This window comes from Pituophis catenifer, unplaced genomic scaffold (assembly GCF_029215685.1).
Source record: "Pituophis catenifer annectens isolate HBS135680 unplaced genomic scaffold, rPitCat1.0.hap2 SCAF_2, whole genome shotgun sequence".
Lineage (NCBI taxonomy): Eukaryota > Metazoa > Chordata > Lepidosauria > Squamata > Colubridae > Pituophis > Pituophis catenifer.
Window position 1 is genome coordinate 17,761,856 of NW_027256882.1, and position 25,799 is coordinate 17,787,654.

Here is a 25,799-nt window from a genome sequence, read left to right on the forward strand (position 1 = left end):
TTAGGGTATAGAATGGAATCTCTCATATCTGACCATTGTGTCAAGTTGTTTGAATCTCGCTCGCGTAAATATCTTCCTAAGATGTTTTGGCAGTTGTAACTTCAAATAGCTGCCTACTTGAAAAGTACCTTTGTATTTGTTCAGCCATTTCAAGTTACCCACCTTACTAAGGATAGCTATATCATTTTGTGCTTCTATATCCTTAATTCTTTGGGCAGATCTTTTTTTAAATTGGTCTCCTGAAGACAGGAAGGCCACAGCTTCTTACAAAATTTGCTGGTTTGGTGATCCAGGAGATTTGTGATTGTAATTTTATTTGCTCTAGGAGACATATCTTGGGGAGTCTATCAGTCTCCATTTCATTGACTTTGCACCAGTAGTTATTTGCTCTAATTTTGGATAATGCATGAATTGTATGAATTCCCATTTCAGTTCTAACTGCTGCAGCAGATGTTCTTGGATCTACACCAAAAATACATCTCAAATGCTGGGACTGTGTTTGTTCTGGGGCTGTGGTTGAATATAGGTCCCAAACCTCTGCTCCATACAGGAACCTAGGGGAAACCTTAACTTTGTATACTTTAATTAATGGGGCTTGATTGAGTAATAACAGATCCCATCTCCCTCCCACTCTGCCCCTGCCCTCCCCATGTTGGTTTTAATGTCTAATTTAAACTTTTATCTTTTAAATGTGTGTGTAACTGTAAGCCATCCAGAGTTACCCTATGGTAAGATGGGTGGCTAAATCAATCAATCAATCAATCAATCAATCAATCAATCAATCAATCAATAAAATTATATCGCTCAGCTAGATAAAATTGTAAATAACTAAATACAACTAAAATAATGACATTTAAAAGGACATTCCTGTGCTATTTTTCCTGGCATATTGACAACAATCCCATTGCACCAATGCCATTTTTAAAATGTTTTGATGGGACATTTCAGGGCTCATGTAATCCAAGGGAGGAGGACAGATAGGATACCTCAACTGTTCAAAAGAGAATGGGGGCTGTCCTGCAATTCAACTGGGCAAGTGTGGAGAATACATTGTCTGACCACCCTTTAATTTTTTTTTTCAAGCAAAATCATTGGCCAACTCATGTATGCAAAACAGCTTGGGACATTTTCTAGGCTTGGCCTGTTGGAAAGTATTGACAGTCAAAATTCCTCTGTTTTACATTTCAACATTTTGTTTAGTTGTAAGCTGCTCCCTTGTATTCAAGTTTGGCCTCAGAATGATGATGTAGCACTTGGGGATGAAGATGCAGCCCAGGAGACCAGCACTGGAAGCCAAGATGGAGAAGACCTGAACAGCCACCATGTATTTCCCTTTGGTGCTCAGATAGGTGGGTACAAAAGTCAACCAGACACTGCAGAAGACCAGCATGCTGAAGGTGATCAGCTTGGCTTCGTTGAAAGCCCCAGGGAGATTCCTGGCTAGAAAAGCCACCGTGAAGCAGGTGGCAGCCAGGAAGCCCATGTAGCCAAGAGTGATGTAGAACATGACAACGGCCCCTTCGTTGCATTGCAGGATGATCTCTCCAGGCTGAGAGTGGAAGTCAGAGTAAGGGAAGGAGGGAGAAACTCCTAGCCAGGTGGAGGAGATGATAATTTGGACAACAGAACAAGAAAGGATGATGGAGTTGGCCAAGCCCTTTCCCAACCATTTCTTCACTCGGTTGCCTGGTTTTGTGGCCAGGAAAGCCAATACCACCATGATGGTTTTGGCCAAGAGAGAAGAAACAGCAACTGAGAAGATGATGCTGAACACTGTTTGTCGGAGAAGACAGGTGGCTTTCCTTGGTTGTCCAATGAAGAGAAAAGAGGACAAGAAGCAAAGCAGGAGGGAAACCAGGAGAATGTAGGAAAGATCCTGGTTATTGGCTTTGACAATGGGAGTTTCTCGGTATTTAATGAATATGAATAAAACAAGGTCTGTGGTTAGGAACAAAAATAGAGCAAAAGAGACCAAGATTATGCCCAGATATTCTTGATAAGAAAGAAAGGTTAGAACTTTGGGGATACATTGGATTCGGTCTTCATTTGCATATTTATCATCTGGACACTGGGTGCATTTTTCCATATCTGAGAAAAACAAAAAGGAATATTTCTCTCATATAATACCCTTTTACCTTTCAAGCAATACTTTCTTAGGACAATAATTGATAGCATGCTTTTAAAAGCATATTGATCAAAATGCTTTGGGTAAATCCAAAATCAATTCCTCTGCTGTTACCCACCTTCTTGAGTGGAGATGGTCCCCTCCGGACAAGGAATGCAGTTGTAGCAGCAAACCGGCTCTCCTTCTTGAGCCCGTTTGACAAATCCTGGATGACAACTTTCCACACAAATTGATTGAGGAAGAGACTAAGAAGAAAAATAAAACAAGGAATGACAAGGAAAATGTGTTAGGACTCCTATTCATTCAAAATGGACATGTATTGACAATTGACCAAGAAGTCTCTAGGATTTACTTAGGTAAGTATGAAATCTCTAACTAAATCACATTGCCAGAGAGTATTTTTCTATTTAATGAAATCTGGAAGGATGGAATTGAAAAAAAAAATTAAGGATTAAATGAAAACCACTATATTCAACATTATATTTGTATGTGAGACATGGCTGAATTCATCACTATCAGGCTCTATTACCACATTAAGCGACTATCACATGTACAGGTCTGACTGTGAAACCCGTAGAGGGGGTGATGTTGCTATCTTCTATAAAAAATCCCTAAATCTAAAAAATGTTCAAGTTACACAGGAGTTAGCTCTTCCTGAGACCATCAAATGCGACCTTTCCCTAAACACCACAATTCGCTTCATACTTTGTTACAGAGCTTCTGATTACAACCTTGTACATACAAACAAACTAACATCACTACTAACATGGGCAGCCTCCTGCCCACACCCTCTTATCTTTCTTGGTCACCTAAATCTACTTCTTATTAATTGGACCCTAAACAAATGTACATCTGAACCCATACAGGCAACCCTGTACAACGCTGTAACTAATCTGGGACTAGATCAACTAGTAACTAATAACATTAGACTCAACAACTGCCTTGATCTCATCTTCTGCAACAGTTTAAGTTCAATTTATGCACTACAAATATAAGAACCCTTTTCCAACAGTGACCATAGCATGATAGACTTTTATCTCAGCTTACGTCCTCACATAGACAATCATAATGACAGAATCCCAAAGTATAACTTTAGAAAAGCCAATTATGATCTCATAACTGATGACCTTTCATCTCTTGATTGGCAAACTCTATTCACTGACTGCATCACTGCTGAAGACCCTTATAACATTTTTTTGCAAGAAGTCAAAAGAATCATCAATATATATATACCACTAATAGCCCCCAAAACCAGGAAACAATAAGGAAGCTTCAGATAAAAAAAAACCCTCTTTGGTGCAAAAACAAAACTGGCTACGTAGCTAACTTCAAAAGTTGCTACAAAACTGTATGCCAACAGATAAAGGCAGAATGCATCAGTTATCACAGCAAACAAGAGGAAAACCTAATACGAACTAAATCCACCCAGGTCTTCTACAATTTTGTAAACAACAAACTTAGAGACACAAGACCAATCCCACCATTAAAAGGGCCAAATGGGAAAGACTGTAATAATGAAATTGTTAAGGCCAACCTCTTCAGCACATTCTTCAGTTCAGTCTTTGTAAACAGCAATGGTTCATGCCCCTCAATTCCCAATTGTACCACAACTACTCACAACGATCTACTACATGTCGATTTCACAGAAGATGCCATTGAAAAGGCACTACACAACCTAATACCATCTCTATCGATTGGCCCTGATGGATTATGTGCCTACTTCCTAAAGAAGCGCTCAACCACCATAGCAGAACCACTTAGCATAATCTACAAAATATCTTTCATAAGCAGCTGCTTACCTAACTTATGGTCACTAGCTATGATCATCCCTATCTTCAAAAAGGGTGACCTCAGCCTAGTTGATAATTACAGACCAATCTCATTATATTGTGTCACCTACAAAGTCATGGAATCAATCATAACCCAATCCATAACCCTCTACTTAGAGACAAACAACCTACTCTCTAACAAGCAATGTGGCTTTAGAAAAAAAAAATGTCCTGCAATCTATTGCACTGCAACTATTGCACTGCAAAAACATATGGACTTCAAAACTCAAGCAGGGTAAATCAATAGATGCAATTTAGATAGACTTCTGTAAAACCTTCAATTCAGTGGTACACAACAAACTACTGTACTTCTAAAACTTAAATCTTATGGCATTTCCAGATTCCTGCATAAGTGGATAGCTGCATTCCTATCAAACAGGCAGCAAGTAGTCAAAATAGGGAACACCTTATCTAACCCTGCACCTGTTAATAGCGGTGTTCCCCAAGGCAGCGTTTTAGGACTCACACTCTTTATACTTTATATAAATGACCTTTGTGATCATATTATAAGCAACTGCATTCTCTTTGAGGATGATGTAAAACTATTCAACACCACTGACAATTCTGCTACTCTACAAAAAGACCTTGACTATGTTTCAGAATGGTCAAACAATTGGCAACTCCAAATCTCAACCAACAAATGCTCTGTTTTACACATTGGCAAAAAAAAAAAAATCAGAACACAAAATACAAGCTGGATGGATACGACTTAACAGATGACCCACACTCTGTCAAAGACCTTGGAGTACTCATCTCAATTGATCTAAGTGCCAGAGCTCACTGTAACAGCATTGCTAAAAAAGCATTAAGAGTTGTTAACCTAATCTTGCATAGCTTCTTCTCCGGTAATATTGAACTGCAAACTAGGGCATACAAAACTATTGCCAGACCAATTCTTGAATACAGCTCATCTATCTGGAACCTGCACTGCATATGGGACATTAATACAATCAAATGAGTCCAGAGATATTTCATGAGAAGTGTCCTCCACTCTTCTGCTCACAAGAAAATACCTTATGCCACCAGACTCAAAATTTTGGGTTTAGACAACTTAATTTTCTTTTATTCATATCCTTTTCATGTATTTATAATTATGTTTACACTTTTAACTGTCATAAAATACATGCTTGACAAAATAAATCATCATCATCAAGATTAAATTTATTTCCTAGTGGTACAAAAAAAATCATCCAGTCATGAATCAGTTTCATCTAATTCAGTCCAAAACTAAATTCAGGCACCGGTCAACAGAATCGCTATTTGAGGATAAGGAATAAACGAATCTGAGGCTATGAGCAACACATTTCCCAGCCCTTGTTAGTGTCTGACTAGTTTGATGGAGATACTAAATTATAGAGGGGACACAAGAGGACCATGGTCTGCATCCTAAAGAAGAATACATTATTGAATGTGTCTGAATCAGCTTAAAACTGTGTTCCATATTATAGCATCTGAAGAACAATTTTGTGAATAGAACTGAATCCTCCTGAGCAGTAAATAAAAGCATCTATTCCCCATATTCAATTCTCAGTGAAGTCATTCATCATGATAATTGTGGACTTAGCCCACTTGAATTGGGTTCTAAGGCTTTGAAAAACAGAGATAAGATGGCAAAATTTCACCCACTTTGTTTAACACCTTTAGCTTTGAAATAGCATTTTTGAAGAAAATAAGTCTCTGCCTTTTAAATGCCCCTAGTAGCCTTTCGGTGGGATCCTCTTTGGGGAGAACCAACAAGCTTGAGATGCCCAGATCTGCTGCTATCTCTCCATTTTGGTCCATGTAGAGTATAAATTCGGAAAGATTGCAAAACTCATTCTTCTCCAGAAAGGGATGAAACTAGAATGGAAACATCCAAAAATTTTAAAAGCAGAAACCTCTGTTTCTTATCCCACGTGATCTTTTCACATTTGATTCTTTCTTCTACAGTTGTACAACTTGTAACTATTGTTCTCTAACTTCAAAGTATGCTTAATAAGGAGAAAAGTGTCACCACTATCTTCATAAGTGAAGGAAAAAGGTTCAGCAAAATTTCTCAATTATATATATTGACAGAATTGATATTAACAAAATGTATTTGGTACAATTGGTCCAGAACGCAGCAGCGCGGGTAGTGACGGGAGCAGCATGGCGCTCCCATGTAACACCGCTCCTGCGCGAGCTGCACTGGCTCCCAGTGGTCTTCTGGGTGCGCTTCAAGGTGTTGGTTATCACCTTTAAAGCGCTCCATGGCATAGGGCCTAGCTATCTTCGAGACCGCCTGCTGCCACCGACGACCTCCCATTGACCCGTGCGCTCCCACAGAGAGGGCCTCCTCGGGGTGCCATCAGCCAAACAGTGCAGGCTGGTGACCCCCAGGGGGAGGGCCTTCTCTGTGGGGGCACCTACCCTCTGGAATCAATTGCCTCCAGAGATAAGGAGAATCCAAGACCTCAGTGCCTTCCGCCGTGCCCTTAAAACCTTCCTTTTCCAGCAAGCCGGGCTGGCCTAATTTTTTAAGTGTTTTTAAGTGTTTTGTTTATTGTTTTTAATTAATGGGGCCAAATTTATATATATATATTTTAACTGTATTTTAATATTTGTACTTGATGTTTTTACTTGGCTGTTCACCGCCCTGAGTCCTCAGGGAGAAGGGCGGTATACAAATTCAAAATAAAATAAAAAATAAAAATAAATTTATAGGGAACATTGTAGAGCAGATGTCAAATGAATTGAACAATAGAAAAAAGAGAGTATTCATAAATTCTTTGAAAACAAAAGGGGGATTACCAAAAAGCATGGATTTTCAAGATGAAATTGCCAGTCTAAACTTCTCCCTATTAGACCAGATGGGAAACAAAACGCAAATGAGCTAATTCTACTTTTTCGAAGGCCTCACTGAGAGAATCATGCAAGTCTGTAAGTATAGGGCGGTATAGAAGTTTAATAAATAAATAAATAAATAAATAAATAAATAAATAAATAAATAAATAAATCTTTCTGATTTTCTTTCTCTGCCCATTATGCAACTGCAGGTTAGGCCCTCCTATCTAATCATTCTCTATGCACCATCTCTTTTTCCCACGTATCATTATATTTCTTAATTGATTGTACGAATGCTGGTGATATAACTTGATTTCAGAAAATTATTTAAAAAAACTATTTCACGATTTGATGATTAGGAACCTATTTATGTGAGGGCTGGATGGTATGACAATTAAGTGGATAAAAGCTTTGTTAAAATTGTACTGAAATAATGTTTAATATTTTAAACTTTTCTCATAAAAATGGGGTATTAGGATTAATAATAACTCCTTAGTTCTTGGTCATCAATTTTTCTATATTGCCATTACTGTGTTTCCCTGAAAATAAGACCCTGTCTTATATTTTTTTGAACCCTGAAATAAGCACTTGGTCTTATTGCCATGCGCTCAAAAGCCAGATTGGCCTTATTATCAGGGGATGTCTTATTTTGGGGAAAACAGGGTAGTACAGTAGAGTTGATAAATCTGTTTGATGGAAGATTTATATAAACTCTTAGAAAAGCTAATTTCATCTCATTCAAACAATGCCAAGATTACAGAAAAATATTAATGATTTCCTCATAGGGAGAGGTGCATCAGGAAAATGCAGTAGAAAAACATCTGAGCTTTAGCAACATGGAATTGATAAAATATAGCACTTTAATAATACACTGGAAATGGGACAAGGGATACCAAATTTGGTAAGTATATTTGTGAAAATAATCTTGAAATAGTAGTTGTTGGCAAATCAAGTGTGAGTCCACAGTAAGATGCTCGTGCAAAGAAGATAAATGCATCCATAAAAATATCAGGACATGAATATTCTGGTTTTGGGAGATACCAACTCACATACAGTTCCTCTGGTGGCACCATGCTTGGAGAAGAAGCATTGCACAAACCCTGAATCAAGTTTAGGGAAAAGTGAAGATGTCAAAGAAAGAGATCAAAAGGCCTGTTCTTAGCCTTCAGGAAAGACTACAAGGAGAGGAGCTATATTGCTTTATGGCAGCAAATATGGCAGCAAAGTCTGGGAGCAGTTTTCCAACTAAAATATTCAGTTGGAAGAGGGAGGATACAACATTTTTCCAATAGTTGGAAGTTGTTAAATGTCCAATAAATGAAAGATGTTAAACAGAAGCTTAATATTTTCTCACTGTTATTCCAGGGTGTCAGATATGATAACATGAATTCAGTCACAAAAAAGAAGATTCTGGCTGAATGAGAGGAAAACATTCTAGAAGGTGGAACCATTTTAGAACTGAACCAATAAAACAGAGAAGTTCAGTCTCCCTTTCACTGATTTGCCTTTATGCAAAGATAGAGGATCCATCAATCAGAAAAGCTTTAACTGGGTTTCCTGCAGATAGGAGGGGTTGGGCTAGGTGGTCTCAGGGTCTCCTTCAGATTGCTAAATGTAAAATTCTATGATGCTAATCACCTCCATCCATATCTATACATACCGACATTTATTTTAAAATGCATACATCATTTTTAAAATTAGCCATGGTTTAATATCAAAATTTTTCTCTTTTAGTATAGGCTGTTTGGAAAATCATCCTCCCAAGTGATGAGATTGGCCAAATCTGTTGGCCTTTTGTAGCACAAATAGGTTGAGAAGATTCTCCTGCTTCTCCTTTGAATTTTCAAAAGTAACTAAGTTTTATGGAGCCTTCTCAGGACCCTGTACCTGCCATGGCTGTAGCCTTGGAGTGCCCAAGCTCTCTTCCCCTTCTTTCCTTTTCCTCCTGGAATTGGAGGAATATGCAGCATTCAAGGCATGGACCAGAGTCTTAACAAAACTGTAATAATGTCCATCATTTGGGATCTGGATATTGCTCTCTTTCTTTTGGGTTCCCAGAGGCGATTTCTGAGTGCATCGTCTCCGGCCTTTGACAGAAAAAACATGCTTTGAAAGAGAACATTCAAAAGACTCATCTTCAAACTGGGGATTTAGAATACAATAGGGTTCAAAAGCATCATATTTTGGCCTTTCCTTTGATAAAAAGGAAAAGTTCCAAATACTATGGATGTATTTGAGAAGTCTGTGCTTTTTCATTTCATATGTTCCCAAACCTGTCATGAGCCAGACTTTCTCTTCAATGGATCCTGAAAAACCTTCAAGGGTTAAATGGAAAGGAAGGATTCTGTCCCAAATGGGATCATATTCTGCAAAATGAACAAAGACGTTGACCTGTCTCCACTTGGACATGGCTTCCCTGAAGGATTTTGTGGGTATAGTTGTTGAGAATTGTTGTGATATAACAACACAAATTTCATTCCTGACAAGCAAAGGAGTAAAAGTTCTCATGAAATTCTCTCCTTTCTCTGTGTCTGAAGCAAAGAGACCAATCAGGGTCCATCTGAAATGGAGGAGAAGTTGGACAATTCCTGGGTACTGAAAACCTTCTTTGGGCAACATCCGGTGGAAAAAAGGAAACTGACTTTTTTCACTCAGAGCCTCTGCAGCAGTTTGAAGACTAATCTGAAAAAGTGATAAGGCAATACAGTAAAAGAAATACGGTATATGTTTTATCAACAGTAGATAAGAGAATCCATTTGGATTCGTTTCATGAATCTGAAAAATTGACATTTTCATTACTTTGTCTAAAATCATACAGAAAAAATGAGCTTTCCATCACTTCTTAACTTCCAGTTGCCCAGAAGTTCCTTTTAATTGAACACAAAGTTTCTGCTCAATTCACATGTCTGTAGTAGAAGCCCCCAAAGCAATGCGGATGGTGTTATGAGAGGATTTGTCTGCTTTGATCCTTGCTCCCTCCCCACTGTGGATCCTAATCTTTGGCTATGATACCTACAATTCCATAGACAAGATATAGTTGGATCTATCACTCATCCACTACCACTCTACACAATTTAACAGATAGAGAAATAAACACACAAACCTGTGAGACTTTGTAGAGGCCGACTAATGTTGACATCTGGATAGAGATGTCCCTTTCGGCTCCATCAACCAGAGTCAACAGGTTGTCCTTCCTTCCACAGCTGTAGTTGGGAACATTGGCTTCTCCAGCAGAGAGAATGTCCAGCAAGGCATCTGAAGTGCCAAGTGTGTTCAAATAGTTGTCATGGATGTTGTAGCCAAGCGTCAAATTGTGCAAGAGCTGGGGAGTTTTGTTGACAACTTGAATATTGAAAATAAAGTATACTATTCTTGACTTATCAGAAGGTAAACTGGTTTTAAAAAAAGTTAATATTAATATCAGCATCTTCAACAGCAATAACAAAATCTTGCTTTCTATTTAATACATTATCTTTTTCCACGAATGTATTGAATCTTAAGCCAGTATTGATCCAAAACCAGCAGCAAACTATTGTCACCCATCAAAATTTAATTTTAATGACTGTTGGTAAGAGAAGATGAAGATTGTTCCCCACAAGGGTTAAATTCACAAATCCACCATAATATGTAGCAGTATCAATTTTCCTCAACCCAGGAACCATTGCAAAATAATTCAATCATTCAAACAAAACCATCATAAATGGAAGAGGATTTTTGATACGTGACCCAGAAAAGCCATTCGAAAAATAAATCATCTATTCCTATAAGGATCAGGAAATGAATATTAAAGAGTGGATTAGAAAACTATGGAAACAAAAGGAAACAATTCAGGATTGGAAGGGAGAGGAAAATAATGTGGATTTCTTTCATGTTTTCTTTCTGCCCCATTTTTGGATTTGAGTATTTCCACAAAATAAGACAAAGGAAAGAAGTCATGGAAACCAAAATGTTTCACGAAAATGAACAAGTCTTGCAATATAGGAGCAAATGAAATAAGAAGAAATGACAAAGAGTGTTAGAGCTCCAAATGGAGAGAATTCACACAATCATCACACTGTATGACTTACGGGTCAGACTGATTATAAGGAGCCTTGTTGAAAAGCAATATTGTATGTGATATTTCCGTTGCAGTGATGACTATACTAATGAGATGGTCTCCTGGTCTGTAATAGCTCCATGGTTTTTTTCCATCCTGATGTTCCAAACTCAGTGGGCACTTGATTCCAAGGTTCCCAGAGACTGGCATGGATACAAGCAGCATCAGAACCAGAAGGAGGAGGTCCATTATACATAGAGATGACTCAATCCCTTTGCTATTTCTAAATAAGAATTCAAAGGACTCTCACAAGATGAAACTGCCGGTGGCTTTCCTGAATCAGACAGAAACAAACCAAACTTCATCTGGAAAGGAGAGAAAGAACATTCAAGAGCACAGCTCCTACCTGCCCCAAAACATGTTCCAAAGAGAGCATTACCTGAGGCATTTATGCTTTTCTGACACAAGATCCCTTCCTTATTGCTTCAGTCAGATGTTTGCATCAAAGCAACCACTGGAATAGTAGCAGAAGAGATATCAAAGACCAAGTTGGTGAAAATTACAGCAAGACACAACTTCCCTTCTGGGAATCCTGAACTCTTCAAGAGCTCCATTTGCAGAGGAGTAACAGGAGAAAAACATGCTATAGAGAAATCACAGCTATACCCCTTGGGGACACTGTTCTGTAGTGATTGTGGTCCTTCTTGTCAGAACATGTTCAGAAAGTGAAGCTGAAGTAGATAATTCAATATCTTTGTCTTTCAGCGTGGCCTCTTGTCTCCAAAGATTGCTGGGGAAGGTAACTCAGAGTTATGGAGTTTGATGTCAGAATTGGTTAATTGTGGTTAACTCTAATCTTGCCTGTCTTGTAATACCAAGAAAGCAATCAGTACCCTTGAAATGTGTCTAAAGTTAAGAGTAGAGTCCTTTGTGATTTTCTGTAAGAAATTCTAAATTGGACTGATTTTTAGGATTCCTTGTGCCTAAAGTGAAATTTCAATCTGAGTTGTGTGATGGACTAGTGATGAAGATGCTCGCCTCTCACTCAGAAATTTGAGAGTTCAATTGCAGCAGATGGTTCTCTCCCAGAGCAAAAAGAAAATATATCTGCTGTGAACTCCATATAAGTATCAGGAAGGGCATCTGACCAGCAAATGCTCAGCTCCATCCAGTCACCCTGACTCTACTCTGAATAAATAAATACTAAAGGTAAAGGTTCCAGTGGTGAAATTCAATTTCTTTTACTACCAGTTCTGTGGGCGTGGCTTGGTGGGCATGGCTTGGTGGGCGTGGGAGGGAAGGATATTGTAAAATCTCCATTCCCACTCCACTCTGGGGCCAGCCAGAGGTGGTATTTGCCGGTTCTCTGAACTACTCAAAATTTCTGCTACTGGTTCTCCAGAACCTGTCAGAACCTGCTGGATGTACTCAGGCTCTATTGAGTTCATAATGCAATGTATTAAAGGCCCTTTTGTCATGTTTTTTTTTAAATTAGATTTATATGCCGCCCTTCTCCAGAGACTCAGGGCAGCTTACAATGCATTAAGCAATAGCCTTCATACTTTTGTATATTTTATACAAAGTCAGCTTATTGCCCCCACAAACTGGGTCCTCAATTTACCTACCTTAGAAAGGATGGAAGGCTGAGTCAACCTTGAGCCTGGGGAGATTTGAACTTGCAATAATTGCAGACAGCTGAATGTTAATAACAGGCTTTTAGTCTGTTGAGCTATCCAGGCTCCTGATACTACCTTGCTCTTGGCTACCTGGACTTCCTGGCGGTCATCTGCTTTCCTAGCCACAAACCTACCTAGGAGTTCAACAAAGCTAAGTTGATCACCTTCAGCATGATGGTCTTCTGTAGTGTCTGGGTATCTTTCCTACCCACCTACCTGAACACCAAAGGGGAAGTATATGGTTGCTGTTTAGGTCTTCTCCATGTTGGCTTCCATTGCCAGCCTGTTGCTATTAATTTTTGTCCCCAAATGTTATGTTATTCTGCTAAGACCAGATTTGAATTCAAAGACCATTTGATATTAAAATAAAATAATAGAGTTTTGTGTTTGTGATTCCCAGAAATGTCAGTTAATAAAATGATAATAAATGGTGTTTGACACTTTAATTTCTTTAAATTAAATTTAAAAAACCCAGTCATTTCTTTAAGTGGTCGAAATGGACTCCCAGTTTATAATAAATGTGTTCTTGACTTTTCTCTTTGATGTTGCGTATAAGGGGAAGTGGGTTAGTGTGTATAGAAGTTGTGGCTGAGTGTGGGAGGAATTCTTAAAGATATATTTGAATCAAAGACCAGACATCTTTCTGTTGCAGCTTCTTCTTCTTCTTCTTTTTTTTCTTATTGACAGAACAGGGAGAAAGGATTGGCCTAAAGAAAAGAGGATTCCCTCCTTTTGATTTTATGTAAATGGATGCATACAAGGCAGCAGTGGGTTTCAAATCCCGTCACTCCTGTTTCACTTGTGGACACGCCTGCGCTCGCATGTGTGCGACACTTCTGTGCATGTGCAGAAATGTCCAGGGTGGGTCTCTTGCTGCTGCTGGAGCCTCCTGCTGCTGCCGCTACCAGTTCGCCCGATCCGGGATGAACCAGTAGCAGCCCACCAGTGATACAAGGGATTGGGAACCAAAGCAAGTTAAATGATTCAGTCTGGGCAACAAGAAGTGTGTGATTGGGTAAAGGACATCAAGATCTAGTGAAGTCTGTGAGGCAATTAGTTCATTAATGCAGTAATGATCCCCCCAAATCTTACTGTGCCAATTCATGGGCAGGGGGGGTCTTTTCCTGGGAGTGATATAAGAGAGATGAGAGGGAAGGAGGGATGGAGAGAGTGGGGAGAGAGAGAGAGATGTGTGTGTGTGTGTGTGTGTGTGTGTGTATTCAGTATTTCACGAATATGGTAACGTTCTTCTCCATGATTTTGGATATGTCTCCTTAGGACAATGCAATTGGTAAGGTGGGAGTTCCCTAATTTACCTATAACCACCAGTTAGAGTTTTGTTTTCCCTGAAAAGATGTTTACTATGAAGCTGCTCTTCCTTTTGATCTGTCTTTCCTATTATTTAGCCAGAATCCACTTTCTTGCAATTAAGCTGATTCGTCCAATTCTTACACTCTGATGCTTATTTACACATTTTATTAAGAATGTTTTTCAGATTAAAAGAAAGAAAAAAAGTGCAAGAAACAAAAGTGGGAAAGATAGAAAGAAAAACACAGGTCAAGAAATAAATAACTTCCAACCTTCCTTTCAGTATTTATTATTCCCTGTTAATTGTCAAGCAGATGCAAAGGAAACATAGAAGCGCAATAATAACTGCAATAAAAAATTAATTGTTATCAACTTAAGAAACAAGTTCACTTTAACTTCCCTACTTTAACCTTGAGATGTTCTTTTCTGTTTAGGTCTGGTCTTAGGATAATAATGTAGCACTTGGGGAAGAAGATGCAGCCCAGCAAACCGGTACTGGAGGTCAAGATGGAGAAAATCTGTACAACCACCATGGACTTTCCTTTGGTGCTCAGGTAGGTGGGCAGGAAGGAGATCCAGACACTGCAGAAGACCAGCATGCTGAAGGTGATTAGCTTGGCTTCATTGAAGGCCCCAGGAAGGTTCCTGGCCAGGAAAGCCACTGTGAAGCAAATGGCAGCCAGAAAGCCCATGTAGCCAAAAACAACATAAAACATGGTGACAGAGCCTTCATTGCATTGAAGGGTGATCTCTCCAGGCTGGGCGTGCAGGTCAGAGTCAGGGAATGGAGGAGAAATTATTAACCACATGGCAGAGATGAAAATTTGACCAGAACAACCACAAAGGATGATGGAGTTGGCCAAGCTCTTCCCCAACCATTTTCTGACTTTATTCCCTGGTTTTAATGCCAGAAATGCCAGCACCACTGTGATTGTTTTGGCCAACACAGAAGACACGGCTATTGAGAACACAATGCTAAACACTGTTTGTCGGAGAAGGCAGGTAGCTTTCCTTGGTCGGCCAATGAAAAAAAAGGAGGACAAAAAGCAGAGCATGAGGGAGACCAGGAGGATGTAGGAGAGGTCCCGGTTGTTGGCTTTGACAATGGGAGTTTCTAGGTATTTAATGAATATGATTAAAATGAATCCTGTGATTAAGAACAGGAGTAGGGCAAAGGAGACCAGGATGATGCCCAGATGTTCTTCATAGGACAGGAATGTTATTCTTTTGGGGATACATTGGACTCTGCTCTCGCTTGGATATTGATCATCTGGGCACCTAGTGCATTTTTCAGTATCTGAAAAAACAGAAAATAATATTTATTTTATAGTCTCTCACATTTCATGAAATACCTTTGGATGGCAGCTTATAAGGAGAGATAGGTAAGCCATAGTAAATGGTAAATAGCAGCCTGCATACATATGTAAAACATTTATCTGGCTGAGCAACTTAAAGCAATCTTTGGGTATCTTTTGTCCCAGGAAAAGCCCTCGATATATAGAATAGAATAGAATTTTTTATTGGCCAAGTGTGATTGGACATACAAGGAATTTATCTTTGGTGGATATGCTCTCAGTGTGCATAAAAAGACAAGATACATTCATCAAGAATCATAAGGTACAACACTTAATGATACTCATAGGATACAAATAAGCAAAATTCAGATGTTTCTCAGAAAGCAAATATGAGGGACACTTCCAAACTGACAAAGAAAAGAGAGATTTCTTCTGGCAAGAGTAATCTTGTCCAAGTCACCATGTGTTGTGGCCCGTCAGCGCCTGTGCAACTAGTAGCTGATTCCGACAATGAGGAGGATGGTGTGGTGCTCTGCCAGCAGCCTGTGCAGCTGGCACTCGAGTCGGACAATGAGGAGGTTTGAGAAGATGTGGTGCCAGCAGCGGGGATTCAGCCAGGGCCTTCAGAACCTCCAGAAGCTCCCATAAGTGAAGAGGAATAAGAGGAGGAGCCTCTTCTCGATGCACAGGCGCGCAGAGCTGCCAAAAGGCAGGAGTGGCTCCTCAGGAGGAGGTCTCCTCGAGAGTAAGGCTTGGGACTAATTGGCCACTCCCTTAGCCTATTTAAGGAAGGACGACAACTGAGGCAATTTGCAGGGAACAACTTTGTTCACTCTCCTTCACGTCTTGATCTTAGTTCTCTGCAAATTGCTTCTGGGCTTTCTGCCAACCATAGTAAGATTACGATTATTTATTCTTTGGATTCTTGTAGGCCGTTAAGAAAGTTAATTAACAGCCTTTGTTTGAAATAAAAATTGATTTAATTTAGTAAACTAAGGTTTATACAGACTTGTGTGTGCTGCGTTCTTTGGGGTCCATAGCTGGGGCAGAACACCATGCCTTTCTACCACTTCAGTGGTTGTATTCAACCGGTTCTATCTGGCTTGAGTGAACCGGTAGTGGTGGCTGCGGGTGGCTCCGCCCACCCACCCGGATGTAATCACATCCCATTTATCCATGTTTTTGATGCCCTGCGCACACACGCTCACATTTGCGAACCGGTAGTGAACGAAAAGTGAATACCACCCCTGTACTACTTCCTATCTCATCATTCAAGATATTTTTCTTAAATCTCAAATTATGGAAGAAATTGGACATGTTGAAAATAGTCAGGCATAAATGTATTATTAATATTATGCACATTGATCAAATCCAGTATCCTTCCCTACAGAGTTACTCACCTTCCTGAGTAGAGATGGTCCCTTCCGGACAAAGGACACAGTCATAGCAGCAATCCGGTTCTTCTTCCCGAGCATGTTTGACAAATCCAGGAGGACAATTTTCCACACATTTGGACTGGGGCAGAGACTAAACAGAATAACAAGGAATGACAAAGAAAATATGTTAGGACTTAGCATCCATGGAAAATGGAAGTCAACATAAACATTAGCCAAGTAGTTTTTGGTCTTCACTTAGTAAATATGAAATCTCCAACTCATTCCAGATTTTAAGAGGTACAACCAGTCACACATTCTTCATTTACCCCTTCTCTTTTGCTTTTGGTGTATCACATTGCAATAATGGATTTTCTATTTGATAACATCTAGAGGGATGAAGCCGAGAAAAGATTTAAGCATAAAGTGATAACCAATGGGTTCTTCCTCACAGTTCTTTCCCTATGACTAACATGAAGTGTTGTACCTTATGATTCTTGATGAACATTTCTTTTATGTACATCTAGAGCGTATGCACCAAGACAAATTTCTTGTGTGTCCAATCACACTTGGCCAATAAAGAATTCTATTCTATTCTATTCTATTCTATTCTATTCTATTCTATTCTATTCTATTCTATTCTATTCTATTCTATTCAACTGTATTAACTTGCATTTCTCTATTCTTCATATATCTGTATTTGAAAATAGTACAATCTCTTTGTCATGCCCCAGCATATAACGTTTATATACTGTTGTTGCTCTCTAGCCCCATGTAGTGGCCGGAGGGACAAATATGCCCCAACATACGTATGGTTTTTATAGACTGTTGTTGTGCTCTGGCCCCATCTAGTGGCTGGAGAGACAATTACTAAGTATATTGTTTGAAGCTGACCCAACCTTTTTACCCATCAGCCCACACTTTCAAAACAAGTGCATGCTGGGAAGCCAGACTCCATTTCCTTTAGCATTTGGAGAAACACAAGGAAGAATCCATCTTAATCTGTGGTACATGGTCATTCAAGGACAAACCCACATCCCCCACACAGAGCATCACTGGTGAGATTTAAATTGCTTGTATTTATTAATTGTTATGGTCAGCAGCAACTTAATACTGTCTATCTTGTATTTGGTTCTCATTGTCTGTATCCCTATTTTTCCCAGCTTTACTATATCCTGTTCTTTCAATAAAGCATTCAGATCTACGCACATATTCTGTTTTATTGGAGGATAGGTGGGTTTAGCTCTATGTCGAACTGCACACAGACTAATATAGTGAGGACAGATGAAATGGTCCATATGAAATGGACCCTAAGTCTTTTGAAAACATTGAAGAGATACCGATATTTTGCCCACATTGCTGAGCAACTTTAGCTGTGAAAGAGCATCTTGACTGATAATAAGTCTCTCTCTTTCAAAACTTCCCAGTTGCACTGTGATGGGATCTTTGTTGGGGAGAATCACCCAGCTTATGATTTTTGGGTCTGCTGTAATATCTCCATTTTTGTCTAAGTAGAGATCCTTCCAGGAAAAATTGTAAAATTCATTCTTCTCCAGGAATGGATGAAACTGGAATGGAAATAATCAGGAATATTTTTAAAAAATATTTTTTATATTTTTTATAAATTTACTTTCTTATCTCTTTTCAAATTGGAATCTTTCTTCTTCAGTTGTCCAACTTGAAGATTAAAGAACAAGTTTTTCTACTATCTTTAAAAATGAGAAAAAAAATAGTTCTTTTTATATCACAAATTCTCATAATCATTATGATCATATCAACATACAAACATATAGTAGATACTATCAATCATTGTTATAAAGTATACTACCTTCCATATTGACATCAATTATATAAGCATCAAAATGTTTACTAATCAATGTTTCTTTCTCATATAATTCATATTTTCACATAAATCCATCCATCTGACCTCTGTATGTATCAACTAACCATTTGTAAAAAAGAGTTCCCATGTCACAAAATACTCAGAATCTTCTTTTTCTCTGATTTTTGATTGCCAAAATATATGTTTTTGTTGTTCAGTTACTATGTTGTGACTACATGGACAAGAACATGCCAGTCCCCCCTCTCCCATCCTCCAGAGTTTGTCCAAATTCATGTTCATTGCATTGATGACATTATCTAACAATCTGATCCTCTACTGTGAATAAGATGGTTGCATACCCTCTCCTGTAGATTCCTTCTCAAACAGAACTAAATTTGATGGATCCTCATTGGAACACCATACCTGCCATGGCTGCAGCCTTGGAGCTCCCAATATCTTCCTTCTCCACCTGAGTCTGGAGGAATATGCAGCATTCAAGGTATGGACCAGAGTCTTAATGAGAGCGTAAACATGGTGCTCATTTCGGATCCAGATCCTGTTCCTTTTCTTTTGGGTCTCCAATGGCCCTTTCTGGGTGCATCTTCTCCGGCCTTTGACAGAAAAGACCTGCTTTGAAAAAGAACATTTAAAGTTTTTATATTCCGAGTGGCGTTTCACAAACAGATTGGGTTCAAAGTCATCATCTTCTGGTCTTTTTTTCCCCTGAAAATTAAAAGTCCAAACACTATGGACATATTTGAAAAATCTGTGCTTTTCCATCTGATATTGCCCCAAGACTGCAACGATCCAGACTTTCCCTTTAATGGGTCCTGAGAAACATTCAATTACTAAATAGACAGGGATAATTCTGTCCAAAAGGGGAACATATTCCATATAGTGAACAAAGACATTGACTTGTTCCCACTTAGAGATGGCATTCCTGAGGGATTCTATATGTTTATTTGTTGAAAATAGTTGTGATATAACAACACAAATTCCATTCCTGAAAAGCGTAAGAGTAAATGTCCTCAAGAAATGCTCTCCTTCCTCTGTGTCTGAAGCAAAGAGACCAATCAAGTTCCATCTGAAATGGAGGAGCAGTTGGACAATTCTTGGATAATGGAATCCTAATTTGGTGAACATACGATAGAAAAAGGGAAATTGACTTTTATCACTCAGATCTGCTGAAGACATTCTACTGCTTATCTGAAAACACAATGAAGCATGTTTGGTTATATTGGGGGTTAGATCAAGATCAAAAACTTATTTTAATATATAAATCTTGATTCTTGAGCTCATACTAGAGTAATTTATCTTTAAATAATCATTAGCCATTCAAAATATAAAACAGAAAATATTAACAAGACCACATATAAAAAAAGAATAAAAGAATCAAATTAAGCAAGAAAAAGAAGAATGCAAATCATATTTCTGTATTACCCCTACAATTTACTGCTACAAGATATACATATGAATAGATAGAAAAAGACAAAACAAACTTGTGGAACTTTGTAGGTAGCTACTACTGTTGACATCTGGATGGAGACATCACTATCAGCTCCATCCAGAAGAGCCAAAAGGTTGTCCTTCCTTCCACAGCTGTAGTTAGGAACATTGGCTTCTCCAGTTGAGAGCATGTCCAGCAAGGCATCTGAAGTGCTGATGGTGCTCAAAGAGTTGTCATGGATGTTGTAGCCAAGTGTGAGATTGTGCAGGAGCTGGGATTTTTTATTGATCTCTTGAATGGCGAAAATGAAGCGTATGATTCTTGACTGATCAAAAGGTAAACTACTGTAAAATAATATTAATGTTATCATCATCATCAACAACAACAAAATACTTAATTTTATTTCCATTTGTCTCCAAAGCCTATTAAGTCTTAATCCAATATTGATTGAAAATCAGAAGCAAATGATAGTCACCCATCAGCACTGAATATTCATGAGTATTGGGAAGATGAGATAGAGATAGTCCTTCACCATTTTTAAGAATCAGATATATATCATTATTCATAGCGGTATTAATTTACATCAGCCCAGTAAGTGGCTTGCAAAATAATTCAATTATTCAGGGAGAACCACCATAATAGGAAGAGAAATTTTGATAAGTGACTCAGCAAAGCAGTTCTAAAAAATGTCATCAATTCCTATGAGGATTAGACATTGAATATAAATGAGTAGTTATAAATATGTGGAAACAAAAATCAGGAGTCAAGTGGTGAACTTCAGCTTTAGACAAGAAGAAAAAAAATCTGAACTTTTTCAGGTTTTTTAATGCCCCATATTAGGATTCGTGTCTCTTTCCACAAAATAAGACAAAAAAAAAAAAAAAAAGAGGGAAGATTCAAAAATTAGAAATACACCTGAAATATAGAAATGAATTAAAAAGAACGGAGAAAAGAAGAGTGTTAGAACTGCAATGGATGGAATGCAATTGTATCCCACTCAATGACTTACGACTGAGACAGACTAGAAGGAGCCGTATTGAAAGTCAATGTCACATGCAATATTCTTGTTGCACTGATGATCATACTAATGAGATGGTCTCCTGGCCTATAGTAGCTCCATGGTTTCTTTCCATCTTTGCTCTCCAGACTGAGTGGGCACTTCATTCTAAGCTTCCCAGAGACTGGTTGCGACATTAGCAGCATCAGAAACAGATGAAGGATGACCATAATTCGTGGGGCTGAATCAATTCCTTTCCTGTTTTCGGAGAAAAATAACAGGAAGAGTTAGAAAGATTAAAGCACTTGTATGGAAATGGAAAGATGGAATAGCAGTGCTCTTTGGATTCTGACATAGATAAACCAAGCTTCGTTTGGAAAAAAGAGAAAGAGACATGTAAGAGCACAGACACTGACTGTCTCAGAACATGCAGCACAAAGGGCATCGCTCACTACATTTATTCTTTTCTCATGCAAGATCCCTTCCATGTTGCTTTAGTCTGATGTTTCCACCAAAGGTAGTCAACTGGAGGAGGAGTAGCAAAAGAGGTTGCAGAGACCGGGATTGTGATAATTACAATGAGAAGCAAATTATTCCCTTAGGATCCAGAAGTTGTTCCAGAGCTTCATGTGCAAACAGGCAGCTGGTTAAATATATGTTAGTCTAAAAATCACAGATATACCCCTGGGGGCACTGTTATTTATTTTTTATTTATTAATTTTATTTCTATACCGCCCTTCTCCCGAAGGACCCAGGGCAGTGTACAGCCTAATTAAAAACACAAAGACAGACAAAATTTAAAAATAATTAAAATTATTAAATAATAGGCCCAATTTATAAAAACCCAAATTTAAAATCCCATTTAAAACCAATTAAAATCTTTACATTGATAGCCCAGCCTGGCGGAACAACATGGTTTTGAGGGCACAGCGAAACACATGGAGATTAGAGATTTTACAAATTTCTGGGGGGAGATCATTCCAAAGGGCTGGGGCTCCCACAGAGAAGGCCCTCCCCCTGGGTGTCGCCAGCCGACATAATTTGGCCAATGGCACCCGGAAGAGACCCTCTCTGTGGGAGCGAACTGGCCGGTGGGAGGCTACTGGTGGCAGAAGATGGTCTCGAAGGTATCAATTACTACATGTTATGTAGTAATTGTGGTCCTTTCTGCCAGGACATGTGCAGAAAGTGATGCTGGAGAAAATTACTATATTTTTCAGAGTATAAGATGCACCTTAGTTTTTGGGGAGGAAAATAAGAAAAAAGCTGATTGGAGGGTGGATTGGCTTCCCGGAATACCGTTAATCAGCTGTTCCCAGAGATGAAGTTTAGCAACAGGTTCCTTGGTTGTGAACTCTGTGCCTTGCTTTTTTTTTTTTTTTTTTTTTGCTTTTTTTTCTGCCTCTGAAACTTCTGAAACTTTTTCCTGCCTCTGAAAGTCTCTGAAACAGAGCTTCCGAATAAAAGCCTCTGAAGCTCTGAAGCTCTGTTTGGGGCTTCTTTTCTGAAGCTTCATTTCTGATGCTTTTTTTCAGCCTCTGAAACCTCAGTTGAGAAGCTGGGAGGGGCTACATGCGAAGTATAAGACGCACCCAGATTTTCACCCTCTTTTTTGTGGGAAAAAGGTGTGTCTTATACTCCAAAAAATACGGTAGTTCAATACCCAGATAATGACTTCTGCTGTCCTTCGTCATGGTCTCTAGAGTGGATAGCGGTTTTTTTTTCTCGTCACTGATTGTGTTTTCTTTCCTTATTGATGTAAAACACAGAGAACTTTTATATTTTGAAGATTCTTAGTTTTGTAAATAAACATTGGATGGTGAGGTCTGCAGCTGAGAGGGTGGCACCGCCTACAATGTGGTGGATTGAGTAAGTAGGAGAAAGTCATAGAGTGGTGGTTTTTTTTAAATTTCCCTTGATACTGTATGTCTTATCTTTCTATATTAACATTGAGAGACTTTTTATTTTGAATTTTATTAGTTTATTAAATAAACAGCGGTCCGTGAGCTCTGTACCTATAATAGTGGCAGTGCCCATAGCATAATGGATGGTGTGACTTGATGTCTTGCCACTAGTTAAGTGCAGAGGTGGGTTTCATCAGGTTCTGACCAATTCTGGTAGTGGAAATGTTGAGTAGTTCAGAGAACCAGTACACATTGCCTCTGACTGGCCCCGCCCCCATCTATTCTCTGCCTCCCTAGTCCCAGCTGATCGGGAGGAAATGGGGATTTTGCAGTATCTTTCCCCTGGAGTGGGGAGGGAATGGAGATTTTACAGTATCCTTCCCCTGCCACGCCCACCAAGCTATGCCACGCCCACTAAGCCACGCCCACTGAACCGGTAGTAAAAAAAATTGAATCCTACCACTGGTTAAGTGGGACCTGATGTCCCTCATTCTGCTTGTGTGGATGGCTTTGATGGTGTGGGGTCCATTTGGCCTCCCCATCTCTGAAGCTGTGTTTGAATCCTCCCCCCACCAAGACCACCAAGTGTTTCAATGGTGCAGTTTGGAGTCCCTGTGTTCCCTGTGTATTTATGTATATTCTTGTGTGGATTAGGTTTTTTAAAAAAATCTTTCACTACTGCACTGACATCTGCTTTTCTAATAGCAAAACCTTCCATATAATTATTAGAGGTGCATGTGATAAGCAATGGAAAACGGCCTGAAAACAGCCTGAAAAATGGCCCTGAAAAATGGTCTGAAAACAGCCTGAAAAAATGGTCTGAAAACAGCCTGAAAAAATGGTCTGAAAACAGCCTGAAAAAATGGCCTGAAAACAGCCCGAAAAATGGCCTGAAAAAGGCCTGAAAAATGGCCTGAAAACAGCCGAAAAAATGGCCTGAAAACAGCCCGAAAAATGGCCTGAAAAAGGCCTGAAAAATGTCCTGAAAACGGCCCGAAAAATGGCCTGAAAAAGGCCTGAAAAATGGCCTGAAAACAGCCCAAAAAATGGCCTGAAAAAGGCCTGATAAATGGCCTGAAAACAGCCTGAAAAAGGACCTGAAAACGGCCTGAAAACAGCCTGAAAAATGGCCTGAAAACAGCCTGAAAAATGGCCTGAAAAAGGCCTGAAAAAGGCCTGAAAACAGCCTGAAAAATGGCTTGAAAACAGCCTGAAAAATGGCTTGAAAACGGCCTGAAAAATGGCCTGAAAACAGCCTGAAAAATGGCCTGAAAACAGCCCAAAAAATGGCCTGAAAACGGCCCGAAAAATGGCCTGAAAAAGGCCTGAAAAATGGCCTGAAAACAGCCCAAAAAATGGCCTGAAAAAGGCCTGATAAATGGCCTGAAAACAGCCTGAAAAATGGCCTGAAAAAGACCTGAAAAAGGCCTGAAAACAGCCTGAAAAATGGCTTGAAAACAGCCTGAAAAATGGCTTGAAAACGGCCTGAAAAATGGCCTGAAAACAGCCTGAAAAATGGCCTGAAAACAGCCCAAAAAATGGCCTGAAAACGGCCCGAAAAATGGCCTGAAAAAGGCCTGAAAAATGGCCTGAAAACAGCCCAAAAAATGGCCTGAAAAAGGCCTGATAAATGGCCTGAAAACGGCCCGAAAAATGGCCTGAAAAAGGCCTGAAAAATGGCCTGAAAACAGCCCAAAAAATGGCCTGAAAAAGGCCTGATAAATGGCCTGAAAACAGCCTGAAAAATGGCCTGAAAAAGGCCTGAAAAATGTCCTGAAAACAGCCCAAAAAATGGCCTGAAAAAGGCCTGATAAATGGCCTGAAAACAGCCTGAAAAAGGACCTGAAAACGGCCTGAAAACAGCCTGAAAAATGGCCTGAAAACGGCCTGAAAACAGCCTGAAAAATGGCCTGAAAATAGCCTGAAAAAGGACCTGAAAACGGCCTGAAAACAGCCTGAAAAATGGCCTGAAAACAGCCTGAAAAATGGCCTGAAAAATGGCCTGAAAAATGGCCTGAAAACAGCCTGAAAAATGGCTTGAAAACAGCCTGAAAAATGGCTTGAAAACGGCCTGAAAAATGGCCTGAAAACAGCCTGAAAAATGCCCACAATCTGTCAAAAAACAGGCATGTGCATGCCGGCCAGCTGGTCTTCGGGTTTCTGGTGCTCTGGCTCATGCATATGCAAACACATTCCGGTTTGGGCACTCGGTACCCAAAAGGTTTGCCATCACTGTCCTATAGCCACCCTGATGCTCCAGGACCCCTGCTTTATCACACATACACACATCGTGCTGCCTTCATGATGGCTTGAAACTCATTCTCTTGGTGAAGATTGGGGCTTTCCTGTTGCTTCTGCGCAGTGCAACCAGCACCAAAAACAGGTCTAAGTGCAGCCCCATGATAGCCTGTAACAAACCATGAGTGATAACAGTCACTCTTCCCTGGATTCTGGTCTGGAGCAAAGCCACAAACCTGGATGAACGCATTTCCAACCGAGAAGGGTTTTCTCCCCACTGGGCACAACCAGGCTTCAGTGAGATATAGGAGAAAACATCATAGATGAGAACATCCTTGTTACACAGCAACCCGGCATTCAAAAACAACTGCCAGAAATCAAAGCCACCAGGAATTTGGTAGTCAGGCACTGAGACTATAACATCATAACTATGTAGTATGATGGACTGCAGGGCTAGCACAATGTGTAACATGTTTACACTGGTGCAATAGGACTGGGTGTTTTGTTAATATGATTTATTGTGTTAGGGATTTTCTGTCTTTACTGTGAGTTCTATTGTGTTGTGGGGGGTGCACTGAGGGAGCTCAACCAATCTCATTGTACATATGTTGTGCACTGACAATAAAGATTTGAATTTGACTAGAACGGGAGTCAGCAACCTGCGGCTCTGGAGCCGTATGTGGCTCTTTCATCCCTCTGTTGCGGCTCCAGTGGTAGGTTGCTCCCGGTTCGCACCGGTTCACAAAAACCGGTAGTAAAAATTTGTAGTAGTTCCGAGAACCGGTAATAACGTTGGCTGGCCACGCCCCCGAACCAGTCCCCGGCCCGGTTGCCGCTCGCTTACCCTACCCACCTCATCAGAGGCTTTTTTAAAAAAAACTTTTAAAAGCATTTTTTCTACAACCTCTTCGGCTGAAAAAATGCTTTTAAAAGTTTTTTTAAAAAGC

General features: G+C 39.5%; 2 protein-coding genes across 2 annotated transcripts; both read right to left on the reverse strand.

The window, feature by feature from the left end:
* Positions 1-1,177: 1,177 nt before the first annotated feature.
* On the reverse strand, positions 1,178-11,041 carry LOC139309292 (vomeronasal type-2 receptor 26-like). The gene is made up of 6 exons (XM_070933348.1): positions 10,833-11,041; positions 9,860-10,127; positions 8,644-9,438; positions 5,581-5,793; positions 2,244-2,370; positions 1,178-2,088 (listed from the first exon to the last, which is right to left on the reverse strand). The coding sequence occupies exons 1-6, from the start codon at positions 11,039-11,041 to the stop codon at positions 1,178-1,180; spliced, it is 2,523 nt and encodes an 840-aa protein (XP_070789449.1).
* Positions 11,042-14,162: 3,121 nt separating this feature from the next.
* Positions 14,163-25,324, reverse strand: LOC139309934 (vomeronasal type-2 receptor 26-like). Its single transcript, XM_070934115.1, has 6 exons — positions 25,033-25,324; positions 19,766-20,004; positions 18,690-19,472; positions 17,800-18,012; positions 16,472-16,598; positions 14,163-15,073 (listed from the first exon to the last, which is right to left on the reverse strand). Exons 1-6 carry the CDS (start codon positions 25,322-25,324, stop codon positions 14,163-14,165), a joined length of 2,565 nt encoding a protein of 854 aa, XP_070790216.1.
* Positions 25,325-25,799: the final 475 nt, after the last annotated feature.